The sequence below is a fragment of the Penicillium lagena genome, assembly GCF_028827675.1.
Source record: "Penicillium lagena strain IBT 129212 chromosome Unknown utg000006l_segment0_segment0, whole genome shotgun sequence".
Taxonomy (NCBI): domain Eukaryota; kingdom Fungi; phylum Ascomycota; class Eurotiomycetes; order Eurotiales; family Aspergillaceae; genus Penicillium; species Penicillium lagena.
In genome coordinates, this window is record NW_026623227.1 from 1,883,505 (window position 1) to 1,896,966 (window position 13,462).

Here is a 13,462-nt window from a genome sequence, read left to right on the forward strand (position 1 = left end):
CACGACAACCTCATTCCGCTCGCAGTCTTTTCCTGCGTGTCCTTATGGCGAAAAATTGTGGGACCAGGCCTGCGGTGTATGACCTGTGTCTCGTCTCGTGGAAATGAAAATCAAAAATGTAATAAAAAAAATTATTAATATATACCTGCCGTTCCCTGATCGGAGTAGGAAGACTATACTACCTTTCTGGCAAAAATCCAGTAGAGGTCCTACGTCGGAAAAAATAGAAACAATATGTTTATTCTAGACTTTCTTACAGTACACAGAAAAATAAAAAAAAACCGGGCGAATAAGGAAGGAATCCCGCCAGGATGCCAAGAGTGATAGATGAATAGAGACATCAAAAAACACGAAAATCCCTATCTAGTCGACAGGGTCTTCCTCCAATAGCGTCTTGAAACTGAACGGCATGAAGGGAATACCCTCGCCGATGAAATGTTTCGACATTGCCTCGACCCAGTGCAGACGAAGGGAGTGGAGCATTGCACTCACACCCTCCATGACTATGAGGACGACCACTGAGAGCACGAACCACATGTAGAAAGTGATGATGATCATGATGACTCGTATGGTGGGGTTTTCCTGTTCGAAGGCGCCACCGATAGTCATGGTCCAGAGCACAATGGAGAGCTGCTGGTGCGCAAGAGACAAGGCCCAGAGACGGAGGTAGGAGGCAGTGTGCGAAATGCAGTTGAGACAGAATTCAATGGTGTGGATAACCTGGTGAATCATGACGTCGGCAAAATCGAACTCCTCGTGCTCTTCGCCTTCATTAATGTCTTGGGCAAGCATCGCCACGCCTTCTCCGTCGCTAGCCATGCTGTCACGGAAACCGCCGTCCATGTCGCCCTCATCTTCGAGTGCGCTGACCCGGGATTGTTCTCCAAGTCCTCGGTACCCTAGGGCACGAGCACGGTTGTGCTCCCAGCGGAGGTAGAATGGCTTGTAGAAGAGCATTATTGGGACCTGGAGAACGGCGATGAGTAGTAAAAGAGTTTGAACTATGGCCTGGCCTGAGTAGAGTTCTTCGTCGACCGTGCCAGGGCGCAAAAACATGAAGATAAGCATGTTGAGCAGACCGGGCGGATCCACGCGTATCTCCGGCCAGTTCACGATCCACTTGTAGAGGATGGTCATGACGAGGTAACCGAAGATGGACTGGAAGAAAAGCATTCCGGGGATAAAGTTGCCGATAATATCAACCTTGGACTTGAAATGCCGGGCATTGATGTATTGATAGCAAAGAGCATATGTCATCTGCAACCATCGGTTAGTCAAAGAGCGTACCCAGAAAAAAGCTTTACATACGTGAGACCAGCCAAGTACAATACTCATCTTCATCTTCATGCTGTTCGAAAATAGCAGCCCATTCTCGGCCCCGTGCCAATTCCAGTCCAGACCCATCGGGAAACGGTAACCACTTTTCTCTTTCAGCGATGCTTCGACCAGTTCACCTTCCTTGATGTCCTGGGGCCATTGCCACTGACTGGAGAAGAAGGTGAAAGGTCTGGAGAAGATATCGTTGTAGATGAAGCCGGTATACATCGCGAACAGGCCCATCATCAACATGATGTACCGCCCATAGAATGCCATGTGCGATATCTCGTCAAGTTTGGTCCGCGCCAACTTCTTCTCCCAGAAAATCAGTGCGACAGCAGTCAATGTCATCAAAAACCCATGACCGAAATCACCAAACATGATGGCAAACAGGAAAGGGAAGGTGACGACAGTGTACAAGCCGGGGTTGGCTTCAGAGTATTTCGGGATGCCGTAGGCGTTGACAATGGTCTGGAATGCTTCGGTGAACTTGTTCGTTCTGACGAAGGTGGGAGGTGTCTTGTTTGTTCGGATCTGGTTGACAATGGTCGGAACAGTGAGGCCAGCCCGGTCGTTGACATCCTGGAGGGTAGACTTGATCAAGGCAAGCGAGTTTGTCGGGCACCATGCCTCGGCGATCAGCGTCTTTCGGGCCTGGTCGTAGGAGAATTTGTTCAACGTGTCGTAAACTGCCTTCTCCTTCTTGACGACAATCATCCACGCCGCAAGGGAACGCGCGATCTGGGAAAGTTCTGCATCCAAAGTGCTCTTGGTATTCCGCAGCACATTGCCCACATCGCCCAAGCGGGTGTTCACTTCGTGAATCTGATCGCGTCGGAGTTCGCTGTTCTCGTCAACACCGTACAGGGAAGCGCCGAGGGACTCGGAGATCTTGCGAATCTTAGCAAGGATATTCTTGCCGTGGGCAAAGATGACGAAAACGCTCTTGTGGATTTCCTCGTTGGTCGTCGGGTCGATAATAGGCTCTGGAATCTCCGACTGGTTCATGTAGAGATTGCCGCGCAGAGTGCGCCAGAGGATGCGTTCGAAGGCACCAATGCGGTCGCGAGGAATGACACCAGCAACAAAGCCAATGTTCATCTCGGAGAAACTCTGCTGGCCCTGAGTATCGCCGTTGGCACCCCGGCCGCCTTCAACATCGCGCAGTAAAGGAGCTTCGTCGTTGTCAAAGGACTGGCGAATGTCCTCGGTGTGGGTATGTGCCCGATCAAAGAAACCGCCGGCCTCTCTCAGCACCCAGCGCCATTCCGTAAGCTCGACTTCACGCTTCTTCAACGTCTCGTAGCTGTCATTGAGGGAGGCGATTCGCTGTTCTAGGCTCTCGCTGCGTTCGGCCAACTCGTCAATTTCTGAGGCCAGGGGAGCCGCCAGGGTATCCGAAAATTCCGTAGAAGATCTCATGGGAATGGCAGCCTTGTCCATCTGGGTGTGGAAATAGCCTGAAGGAAAGTCAACAAGCGGTCCTCCAGCAAAGATGGGGTTATATCATACGCAGCTGCCTCTCGACATTGTCCAAACGACGAATCTCCTTGGTGAAGGTTCTCTGGAAAGCGTTGGTCTCCGGGTTGAGCTGGCAAGTATGGCAAGTCAGTGGGGGCGAGGCAAGTTAACAATGATGAAGGGACAACCAAGGACTCACATCTCTGAACTGGACTTGGCCAACTTCACCCAGGGCGCTGACGACCTCTCTTCCGATCTCGTTGGCAATATAGAGCTGGGTCAAGCTCATGTCCGCCGAGCGGAAGAAGGTATCACGCTTCGCCATGATGGTTCAGGAGGCTGCCTGTAGCCGTGTCCTTCCACCAGGGAGAGGGAAAAATAAGGAGCTAGAAAGTGAAGGAACGACTTGAGAGTTGATACTTGGTAAAGAAGGGACACAGACGACTGAACGCCTCTGTTGTGAAGAGATCCCGCCAAAGAGGTTACTCCGTGGTCTGTCTCGGGTCTGGTTGACCTGGCCGCATGGTTGGTCACGTGATGGCACGTGAGAGGTGACGTTGATCTCGATCAGTATACAGCAATCCTAAGATTAGTGACGGTTTAGAATAATTTCCAATAGTGAAAAAGTATGGACTGCACAGTCCCAAATTGATTATCTACAATGGACAAAAAGTAGAACAATATGTACCTTTTCGAAAGAAAAAAAAGCGATTTGCCTGCTTTGCATATGCAAAAAATATACAAATTGTACCGCGATCCGCATTTGAGTTTACATTCAATCCATGTCTACCAAGCGGAATCCATTCAATTATTGGAGAGGAAAGAATTGGGCTTATCCCCTCCCTGAGTAGTACTACTAAGTAGGCCAGCCAAAACAGGCATTAGGGCAAAGTTCGTTCTGCCCTGGGCGGGTCAAGTAATAATGAATACCCCGCCGTGCGGCCACACTTCTCTTCTTCCTTCCTCTGGTTTCCACTCAATCAATCATTAATTCTCTCCATTCCTCCCTCTTGCTGTTATTTTTCCAAAAAAATTTTTTCAATGACAAGAAATCCCCTCCACCATAGAGCCATGATTGACCTCGATCACCGGGCCCGGAGCACAAGCATGACTAAGCCAGCTCACCGAGAGCGGTCAAATTCTGCCAGCGGGAGGGGGATATAAATCAGTTTAAGGATACTCCAGTGTCCTTCGGGACATTTGGTCAAATGAAAATATACAGAGAAGATTAGCATGGCCCCTGCACTAAGGATGACACGCTCAATCAAAGAGAAGCTACCAGTTTTTTTTCTTTACACGATGATATTTGAGGTAGGGTGTCATCGTCGCTGTTTTTGTAAAGGGGAGAGGCGAAGGTGGCGGCAGTTCGAATCGGAGATGGGTAAGTACTGTTCGGCTTTTTTTTTTTCAGCTTGAAATCGATGTGAGGAACCTCAGCTATGGTATTACTTTCTAGTTATTATTATTTTATTCTCACATATTAATCTGGCAATATTTCGGCGTCTCATCGGCGAATCCTGTCGTAGGTCAGGTCTGGTATATGACAACTATCAAATCCAACTACTCATTATTGTATATCTATATGTATGACAGAGAGCGAAGAAAATAAGTGAAACAGATCAATCCTCATTCCCTCCGCCCGTCCAGTCACTCTCCCACGGCGGACCATACTCCCTATACAAAGACTGCATCCACGAATACGACCCTCTGGACCCCTGCATCCAGTCAGCAGGCATGGGTCGAAACTCCAGCCCGCGCTGGATCTCGTCAGCACGAAATTCTTTGGTATGGACGAAGTAAATCTGCGACTGGGAGTTTTCCTCGAGTTCCTTGGAGTGTTCTTCCCACGTGGGATGCAGGTTGATCATTTGGTGTGAGGATTTCAGGGTCGAGAGGTGGAGGCGTTTGAGCGGTGGGGTATTGCGGCTGACGAGGTGTTCGAAGATGGGTTGCCATGTCTCTTCGGATGTGAGGGATATTTGGTTCAGGGTAAGGTCGGTGATTTGCGGGTGATTTGACAGGAATTGGAGTAGGGAGTCTCCGCTGGCGGCGATGCCTCGTAGACTGCATTTTTGAAGTAGGGGGAGTCGGGTTTCTGTTGCGATGGATTTGAACATCCATTGGTAGATAATGACGGGATTAAAGAGCGTGTTGTATAGGTGGATCTCGAGTGCTTTGAGATTCGGCGTGACGCTCAGAAACCGCGCAAGTCCGCCAAAATCCTCCACTTCAAGGACTTGGTCTTCGCCGAGTCCTGCGATGGACGCCACGGCTGATGAAACCTCATGACATGCCACGGGGATGCGAGGCGGATGCTCCGTTGCTCCGGTTGGGACCTTGGTCGAGAGGCTGAGGGCAAGATCCTCGATGGATTTGCCTGCATCCTTGAGACCCGGCAGATCACGCATTGCGCGGTTGGTAGCAATGTCATATAGTGGGACACTGCAGCGCGGTGTCTTTTGGTATACGGTTAGAGTCTTCGGTGCTATGCCGCTCTGGGCAATAGCTTCTATGGTGATGCAGTAGATGCGCGCAGCCCGCATCCAGACCGGGTACCATTTAGCCTGGGAATTGGCGGTGGTCCTTGTCTCGTCACGGCCCTGGACCAGGACAGCGTCAAGGCCGATACGGTCAAGCTGGCCGATATGTCTGAGGCTAATGGCCAGAGACTTGACTATTTCGTCATATGACAATTCATCTTGGCGTTGTTGCTGAGTGTCCAGCCAAGCCAAGTTGCTTTCGGCTTCAGCGAGCACTTCTTTGCTGCGACCTGAGGGGGTTGGACTGCCATCGGGTAAACTGTGCCCCCATCTATCTATAACTTTCCGCTGTCGGGTCTGATCGTAGACTGTGGCCATAATTTCCAGATTCTTGGCAGCGGGTCCTAGTTCAGGGTGCACGGCCAGCTGTCGAAATGATTGAAGACCAGATTTGGATAGTTCAACCGTTTGATGGCTGATAAATGTCTTGAATCGGGGGCCGGTGCATCTCGCACAGAGTTTTCGGCTACTCAGACGTAAGGCTTTGAGGGTGGCGAGGTCGAGATATTTCAAGATCTCCTCCACGCACTCCGGAGGTAGAGTGCTCGGGGTCAATGGTGAACTCCGAGCCATGGTGTGTAGACAGTAGAGTCTCCCGAAACGGGAGAGATGTCAATCTGGTAGGTGAGTGGAGTGGGTTCGTTTTCGTTTGAGTTTTGAGTGCTGTTAACACGTCAGGGTGGGGGGTTGTTAGGGAGATATATATTGAAGATGAGCACAAAGCCAAGCCGCTAGCTGGCCAACCATCAACTACCACCTAACTTCTCCCCAGGCCCATACGAGTTAGATGGAACTTGACATGTTTCAATTTCCCATAACCCTAAAAAAAAAGGCTATATATTCGATTGTCGCGGCATGTCCATATCGAAAAGTGCCACCGTATCCCCCTCCGCCTCAACCTCATCGTAAACACGAAACCCATTCTTCAGCAACACCTTCATACTCCCCACATTCTCCTTCATACAAGCAGCGAATAGCTTCTCCCCCACAGCGCCAGCACCTGTAGTAGTAGTGCCTGGAGGTACCATTCTCTCAAGATTCGACCACGCTTCCACAAGACCCCCCACAGCCTCACTGGCATATCCCATTCCCCAGAAATCCGGATTGATCCCGACTCCCACCGACGGGCTCGGGAGCAGAGAATTGATGCCCACCGTACCGATGACTTTCTGCTCGGGGTCATCGGCTCGAATGCACACGAAGTGGAACCGTCGACCCGTGGCGCCCGAGGCCTCTGGGTCTCTGAAGGCTTTGCCGGCGAGGTAATCTTCGGTTTCTTTAATTTCTTTGTGAGGGACTTTGGGCCATCTGTAGTCGATGTTGCTTGATATTAGCAAGTGTTTAGATATAGATCATTATGATCGGTCGGGGGTTAAGGTTGCAAAAGCCATGGAAACCTCCGTGCTTACAGAAAATTAGCCACCTCCTGACGGCATCGATATCCAAATAGCGCAAGCGCGTCGCTTTTCTGCGAGAGTCGCAGAATCAGGCGTTCTGTGCGGATTGGGGTGATATCGGCGGGGATCACCACCCTCACAGGCTGAGCGGGATAGAAGCTCATTGGAACGGGTGGTGAAAGGGAGGGGTGGGTATTCATTCTCTGAAGACAAGGATGGGGGCTTAGACAGCTATGAGTCCGGGAAATGGTCAAATTTATTGTATTTGGTGGTATGCAAGACAGTTGTAAAGGGATCACCTCAGTCTCACCCCCGTTGACTCATCGGCCGGCGGACCCATCGTTAAGTTCACGGGAGCCTTGACTAGCAAGGCGGCGGCGGAGAGGGAAGCAAGAGGTGCCTAAACCGAGTGATATAGTGTCCACGAATAGATTTGTTGAGATGGTTAGAGGACACAGTCTCTAGATCTATGTTCTCGCTCGCAGTGGGAATCAGCCCCAGGCCTATGCGAATGCATCTTGCAACCAAGGGCCCAGCATTTATCCTGCCATAAGAGCAATCCATTCTACCACAGTATTTTACCTAGAACCTCAATCTGTATTATATCATATCACACACCAAAGTCGTAACCATTGCGTAAACCGGTTACCCTTCCAGCATCACCATTGAAAAGAGTACATACACACCGACAACAGTTTATCCACCCTCGACGGCACTCACCATCCAATCACCTCACGCACCCCCTCCCTCTTAGCATACTCATCCTCCATCCTCTCCTCATAGAGCCGATCAGCCTCCTCCTTGCTCATGGCGCGCTCGCTCTCCGCATTCTGCGATGAATCGGACCCCGGCGCGCTGACGGTGCCGCCCGTCCTAGTCCCGAACTGGCGACCGCTGCTGTTGTCGTTTCCGCTGGCGGAGAGCGCGTCGCGAGAGGCGTAGTCTGCTGAGCCGGTTGGGCGCGTTGTAGGGTTGGCTTGAGTCTCTTTGTCGAGGGAGGAGGCTATTGGGATGGGCATTTCGAAATGGTGGAGAGGGATTGTAAAGGAAGATGGGTGATTGATGTTGCTGGGATAAGTTGTAGATTAATGGTAATGTAGCAGTGTGTGTATGTGTCGTGGACTGGTACTGCAATTTTCAAAATCAGGTTATAATCGCCCCCTCAGGTCGGACCCCTCACGCTGCGCGGTTGTGGGTCTTCCCCAGTCTTACGGAATTTCAGTCTAATGATAATTTTTCTATCACCTACCAATTTTTTCCTACTATTACACACCACCACAGCGCACAAAAAACCCGATGAAAGCGAGGATCTCATTCAGGAGGCCTTAAAAGCCTGCCATGATTGTAGAAAGAATAAAATCGCAGTGATCGCGCGGAAATTAAGGGTTGATTACCAGCGACTCGTACGACGCGTTCATGGTTGCACATCTCGTATAACTTCTACCACGATCGCAACTAAGAGAGACATTTGCATTCGCTCTTGATCTTATAATGACAATAGAATGTCCTCAGGGAGCTTGCCTAAGATTGGCTAGTCTGCGTCCTGAAATTGACTCTCGGAGAATAAGTGCCCGGCGTATCCCCTTTTCCCGACCAATTTCCCCCAGTCGATCCAATATCCAGTTCATCTGTTCGTCAGGCAGCCCGGGCAGCTGAGCCGTAACAAACAGCGACCGTATTGCGAAGAAGGCCCCAATTGCCGGTGTATTCCCAGTACCTTTCGCCTTCCCATCTTCAGCGATATGTCCAAGCAGATAGGGAATGCTAGAGCAAAGAAGTGCGGCTATAGATTTTATCTGCTTCCGGAACTCAGCCAGTGGCGGGCATGGAACGCCAATCTTGAGTGCAATAGGCGCAAGCAGTACCATGTTACGAAGAACGGACAACTGTGCGAGCCACTTGGCCGTCCACATTCCACCTATGGACAGAGTAGGGAAGACCACAACTTCTGAGGGGAATGGGCTTCTGTCGGTTGATATCGGATTAGGGTATATCTTGTATAACCATTCTTCGGGTAGGGATCTCTCCCAAGTTTCCAAATCTTCAAAAAGATGCTGCAGGTGTCCAAGACCCACCCTAGCTTCCGCTTGATTAGGAGTTCTTTGTATCAGTGTGGCGTTCGCTGTGCTGACCTTAGCCACCCGCGGAAGCAACTCTTCTAAGAGAGAGACTCCTCGGTGAAAGGGTGGCGATGGAACCACAGCTAGCGTCGCGCCGGCAGAGGACGTTGATTTGTCAATGTTCTGCATGTGTATTGTCGCCAGGATGGGACGGTTGATCCATTTCTCACCATAAGCATTCAAAGAGAGACGTGTTCGCAGGATTTCTAGTAGGCCTTGGCGGTGCGGGCTTCTGGACTCTAGCTTGTCTTCACCCATAATGACCTACGTAGCAGATATTGCTATTAGCCAAAGCAACTTAGATCCCAAAGAAAATACTAGCAAGGCTGCATACATCGTACATCCACAGCAAGGCCACCGCTGCCAGAGAGGCCGGGGAATATGCCTCAGTAGCATTGTTTAACACAAATCCGAGTTGCGTAAGGGCTAGTCCATAAGATTGACGGGATTTGCGGAAATAGGTAGGACTCATTTTCTTGACTTGGGCGAAGCTTGCTAGTGCTACTGCTTCGACTGAGTTCCGAAAGTATCCTGCTTCGACATTCGATTCATAAAACCGCGGAAGAAAGTCGTAGTATCCGGGAAAGCCGTTGGTTCGCGTCAATACGTAGTTATGAAAATAGTAGGAGACCGCACATTGAATCCAATCAGTGGGCATTGAGACGGGAACAGGGCTCGTATACACGGTGACTGTGTTAGAGGATCTGCCAGATGGCAGACCAGTCTCGACCCGAAAGATGAAAGCGTTCTGGTCCCGATACCCTGGGCATACTCTGCGGGAATTCTGGCATCTCTGGCAGTGTGGCTTCGTTTCGTCGCACTAGGTAAAACGTGTTAGTACGTCTCATGGCTTTTGGCACGTCGCCAGCACGGCGGCCCAAATTCACTAGCCTTGACTTTCATCCGAATACACGAAAGACAACCCCTGCTCTTCAACCGCGCATCGCGGGATCCGATCTTCTGGGTCGATTCCATGTAGTGCGGTGCACAGGAGTGTTCTATCTTGAGAAAGGGTGAGCACGAGGTTAATGGTCAGGTACTTATTCTCGTTGGGGCCCGTGCGGCACCAGTATGTACAATGGGCACTTATAGGGGCAACTGGTTGAGAAAGCGAGGCTACTAGTTACCTCACTGATGTCCTATGAGGGGTCGCAATGAGATTGCTAGCATAGCCGCGTTGCCGGCAGCTGCAGCTGGGGTCATAAACGCCTTTCCTCTTTGGGAAAAAGCCTGCGATCACGTGATCAATGTTCAGCGTGGCAGCAGTTCATACCCAGGGCCTTTCGCCATTTACTACCCGTGGGCCTATGTCTTGGCGGCGAACGCAGCCTTGTGCGGCACAGAGACAGACCAGGAGCCAATACGGTCTAGGGAGTATGTACATACATCAGCCTGGTCATCTACTGACCACCACGCCTTTCCGCTTTAGGATAAAACCCGCGGTTGCAACGCGCGACTGATTCGGCTGAGACATACTATACGAGCTAGTTTCTCCATGCACATGCGTAAAGTTGAAGGATGGAGCCGCGGTCCTTGATACGTATTGGACTCCGGCCTCACAGGGCTGTCGTGGTCAGCGTGTCACTGGGCGAGATGGTGACTGGAGCTGGCCGGGCCTTATTCCGAATACAGGCAATTACTGCGATTTGAATTGGGCAGCCAGCCTTTGATGAAGCTGTTTTAGATGATGTCACATTTCGTCCTAGGCCTGCGGCAGTTGATTGTTGACGTGGTCGCCAATATAAATATGCGATCCAATCCTCGCAACTTCCCGTTTCAAAATCGATTCTCCCGTCGAAAAGCAGTGGCCGTGCTTGACCCCATAAGCATATCACCCCTGTTTCCATCACTATATAAGCACACGGGTCACAGTCATCATCATGGCGTTCATAAGGGGCTTTGCTCTTTACGTCACTGTATTATCTTCTCTTTTTCTCACAACCCGCTCATGCCCATTCCATGAGCCTGGTTACGATATCTCAAAAATTGACTGGGATGCGAAAGTCGCTAATAATATTGCTGCACGTGCTCTCAGCCATCACCAGGCCTCTCCTGGACGTATAGCCATCAACAACGTTCGCGTCTTCGACGGCTCCTCGCTCCTACCTCCTGCCACAGTCATCATCGAAGATGGCAAAATCGGTGGTCCTTGTTCTGGCGAGGCTTGCAACACCACCCAGAGCTACGATGGTCAGGGAAAGACGCTACTTCCTGGCCTGATGGATGCCCACGCCCATCCGGCCGACTGTTATGACTTGGGCAACATGACACAATTCGGCATCACCACTTCGGTCAATGCTTTCTGTCTTTCTCCTAAAATCTGCCAGTCCTTAACCAACTACAAAGGACTGACATATCTTGTTTCGGCATCATTCTTTGCCACGGTGAGCGGCAGTGAACATGCCGCCCTGATCAGTCCCAATTACGATGATCTCCTCATCGGCAACACATCAGTGGCTGAATCTTGGGTCGCTGGACAGATCAAAGGTGGTGCAGATTTTATCAAGCTCATCGGGAGCGCACCACTCCGTGGGAGCCCGCCAGTGCCTGGATTGAGCCAAGCCGAACAGGCCGCGTTGGTGATGGCGTCACACAAGCAAGGGAAACAGGTCGTGTTACACACCTCAAGCTACGAGTCATATGAACAGGGACTTAAAGCCGGTGTCGATCAAATCCACCACTCAACACTCGACATGCCTATTGATGACAAGCTTCTCGCCTTGTTCAAGATCAGAAACTCTACCAAGGTGGTATGCCCAACGCTAACAATGATGCGCGCCATACCACAACAGAATAAAACGGGTTCCTACGCGCCGGCGGCTGACACAGTAAGGATCTTGCACAAGGCGGGGATCCCGATCATCGCGGGCACGGATTCAAACTCGGGGGTGAACTTGCCGGCGATGGTCAAGTTCGGAACTAGCCTCCATGATGAAATGGAAAATCTCGTCGAGGTTGGACTTAGCCCCGTCGAGGCTCTTAATGCGGCAACAATTATGCCGGCTCAGTACTTCGGGCTGAATGACCGAGGTGTTATTAAAGAAGGAATGCGTGCGGACTTGCTTCTCGTTGATGGTGACCCAACGAAGGATATTTCCGCAACAAGAAACATCGTCAAGGTCTGGGTTGAAGGCATGGAGTTCAATGCCACCGTAACCAAAGGCATGTGTGCCAAATACGCAGCGAAAGAGGCGCAGGCGAGAGAGGCGCAGGCCAGTGGGACCACGAGTGCTGGCTCCACCAAGTCAACTTCAACTTCAACTGCTGGCGCGATGAGAGTTGCGGCAACTTTGTTACCTGCAGGGCTGCTGGCATATATGGCTCTTCAGTAAGACTATACGAGGATATCTCTGGCCAGAAATTAGCCTCATATCTATATTGAAATTTAGACTGTAGCATTGTTGAGTACGAGCTGAAAAATAAGATCTACCTCCATACAGTCCATTCGAAGCCGCAGTTCTATATCTAGATCGCAGGAATTATCTACATCGGGCTAAGGCACGACTAGCTCCCTCAGCCTCTGGCTAGCCTTCACCCCTAATGGCCCCGTCGACAGGAGCGGATATCAAGGACCAACGTCACAGGGAGCGGTCGTTTGGTTGACAGGAACACGGGGTTCCACCGATCCCCACAAGACTGTGGCCCACAACAGTGGCCCTGCAGCTGAGAATCCTGAGGTTACTCTGGATATCATCTCGCTAGAATACCACGTAAGCTCCAACCAATCGATTTACATTGTATGGGGGATAGCTGAATTATTTGATAACGTGAGCGCAGGCTTTTTCTCAAAGCAGAAATGCGTTTTTGGCCCCAGCTGCAGCTGCCGGCAACGCGGCTATGCCAGCAATCTCATTGCGACTCCTGATAGGGCATCAGTGAGGTAACTAGTAGTCTTGCCTAATACACATCTCCTTTTTCGTCAGATTTGTGAGGATCCCCCAGCTGAGGTCGAAGCGGTACAATATGGGTATGAGAATGAACGCATGGGCATTATTATAAATAACAAGAAGATTCCCTTTCTTCTCTTCATCATAAAGTCCAAAAGCAATTCCACAAGCCTTCCTAAACAACATCAACTCAGAGTATACAAAATGAAGTTCTCTATTTCTAGCCTTTGTCTCTTTGTCGGACCTCAGCTCGTCTCTGCTCTTTTTAGCTGCGGCGATGATCACGTCTATTCTCCCACCGCAGGAAAATTTGTTGTCCACTATACGTCAACTCGAGACTCGGCCATTGGCGGAGATCCATGGGTGTGTATTTCTTATCTGCTTCTAAGCCTCACGCCGAGAGATATACCTGACTGAAAATTTTGAATAAAAGATCCGTATTTGCAAGCCTTCAGGCAGCCACTGGTCTGAGGTCAAGCCGCTTGTCATGTATTGTTCTGGCTCAAAGCCAGATACCTTTGATGAAGGAGAAACCAGTCTTGACTACCCTCTTGTGGTTGCTAATGGCAATGGATGTAACCCAAAGTCTTCTAACCTTGATGGGGCATGGATGGTTTACCATGGACAACACAGGTCTCTTGAAGGAGATGACAGTGACTGTGGCCCGCGTGATCATGGCATTACCTGCCAGTTTGATGAGTGAAAAGAGACAGGCTATAGTCGAAACTTTTCTCTCTATC

At 50.5% G+C, this 13,462-nt stretch overlaps 7 protein-coding genes across 7 annotated transcripts; 2 read left to right on the top strand and 5 right to left on the bottom strand.

The window, feature by feature from the left end:
* Positions 1 to 363: 363 nt before the first annotated feature.
* N7510_008888 (H(+)-transporting V0 sector ATPase subunit a) lies at positions 364 to 3,103 on the bottom strand (the record flags this gene model as incomplete). The annotated part of the gene is made up of 4 exons (XM_056980813.1): positions 364 to 1,257; positions 1,309 to 2,777; positions 2,830 to 2,908; positions 2,978 to 3,103. The coding sequence occupies 4 exons, from the start codon at positions 3,101 to 3,103 to the stop codon at positions 364 to 366; spliced, it is 2,568 nt and encodes an 855-aa protein (XP_056831022.1).
* A 1,294-nt stretch (positions 3,104 to 4,397) lies between these two features.
* N7510_008889 (F-box domain protein) lies at positions 4,398 to 5,891 on the bottom strand (the record flags this gene model as incomplete). Its single annotated transcript, XM_056980814.1, has 1 exon — positions 4,398 to 5,891. The coding sequence occupies one exon, from the start codon at positions 5,889 to 5,891 to the stop codon at positions 4,398 to 4,400; it is 1,494 nt and encodes a 497-aa protein (XP_056831023.1).
* A 260-nt stretch (positions 5,892 to 6,151) lies between these two features.
* On the bottom strand, positions 6,152 to 6,879 carry N7510_008890 (GNAT family N-acetyltransferase; the record flags this gene model as incomplete). The annotated part of the gene is made up of 2 exons (XM_056980815.1): positions 6,152 to 6,641; positions 6,728 to 6,879. 2 exons carry the CDS (start codon positions 6,877 to 6,879, stop codon positions 6,152 to 6,154), a joined length of 642 nt encoding a protein of 213 aa, XP_056831024.1.
* A 552-nt stretch (positions 6,880 to 7,431) lies between these two features.
* On the bottom strand, positions 7,432 to 7,734 carry N7510_008891 (uncharacterized protein; the record flags this gene model as incomplete). Its single annotated transcript, XM_056980816.1, has 1 exon — positions 7,432 to 7,734. The coding sequence occupies one exon, from the start codon at positions 7,732 to 7,734 to the stop codon at positions 7,432 to 7,434; it is 303 nt and encodes a 100-aa protein (XP_056831025.1).
* Positions 7,735 to 8,223: 489 nt separating this feature from the next.
* Positions 8,224 to 9,810, bottom strand: N7510_008892 (uncharacterized protein; the record flags this gene model as incomplete). Its single annotated transcript, XM_056980817.1, has 4 exons — positions 8,224 to 9,099; positions 9,170 to 9,525; positions 9,608 to 9,655; positions 9,723 to 9,810. The coding sequence occupies 4 exons, from the start codon at positions 9,808 to 9,810 to the stop codon at positions 8,224 to 8,226; spliced, it is 1,368 nt and encodes a 455-aa protein (XP_056831026.1).
* A 166-nt stretch (positions 9,811 to 9,976) lies between these two features.
* N7510_008893 (uncharacterized protein) lies at positions 9,977 to 10,264 on the top strand (the record flags this gene model as incomplete). Its single annotated transcript, XM_056980818.1, has 1 exon — positions 9,977 to 10,264. One exon carries the CDS (start codon positions 9,977 to 9,979, stop codon positions 10,262 to 10,264), a length of 288 nt encoding a protein of 95 aa, XP_056831027.1.
* Positions 10,265 to 10,715: 451 nt separating this feature from the next.
* On the top strand, positions 10,716 to 12,167 carry N7510_008894 (amidohydrolase family protein; the record flags this gene model as incomplete). The annotated part of the gene is made up of 1 exon (XM_056980819.1): positions 10,716 to 12,167. The coding sequence occupies one exon, from the start codon at positions 10,716 to 10,718 to the stop codon at positions 12,165 to 12,167; it is 1,452 nt and encodes a 483-aa protein (XP_056831028.1).
* Between the last annotated feature and the right edge of the window lie 1,295 nt (positions 12,168 to 13,462).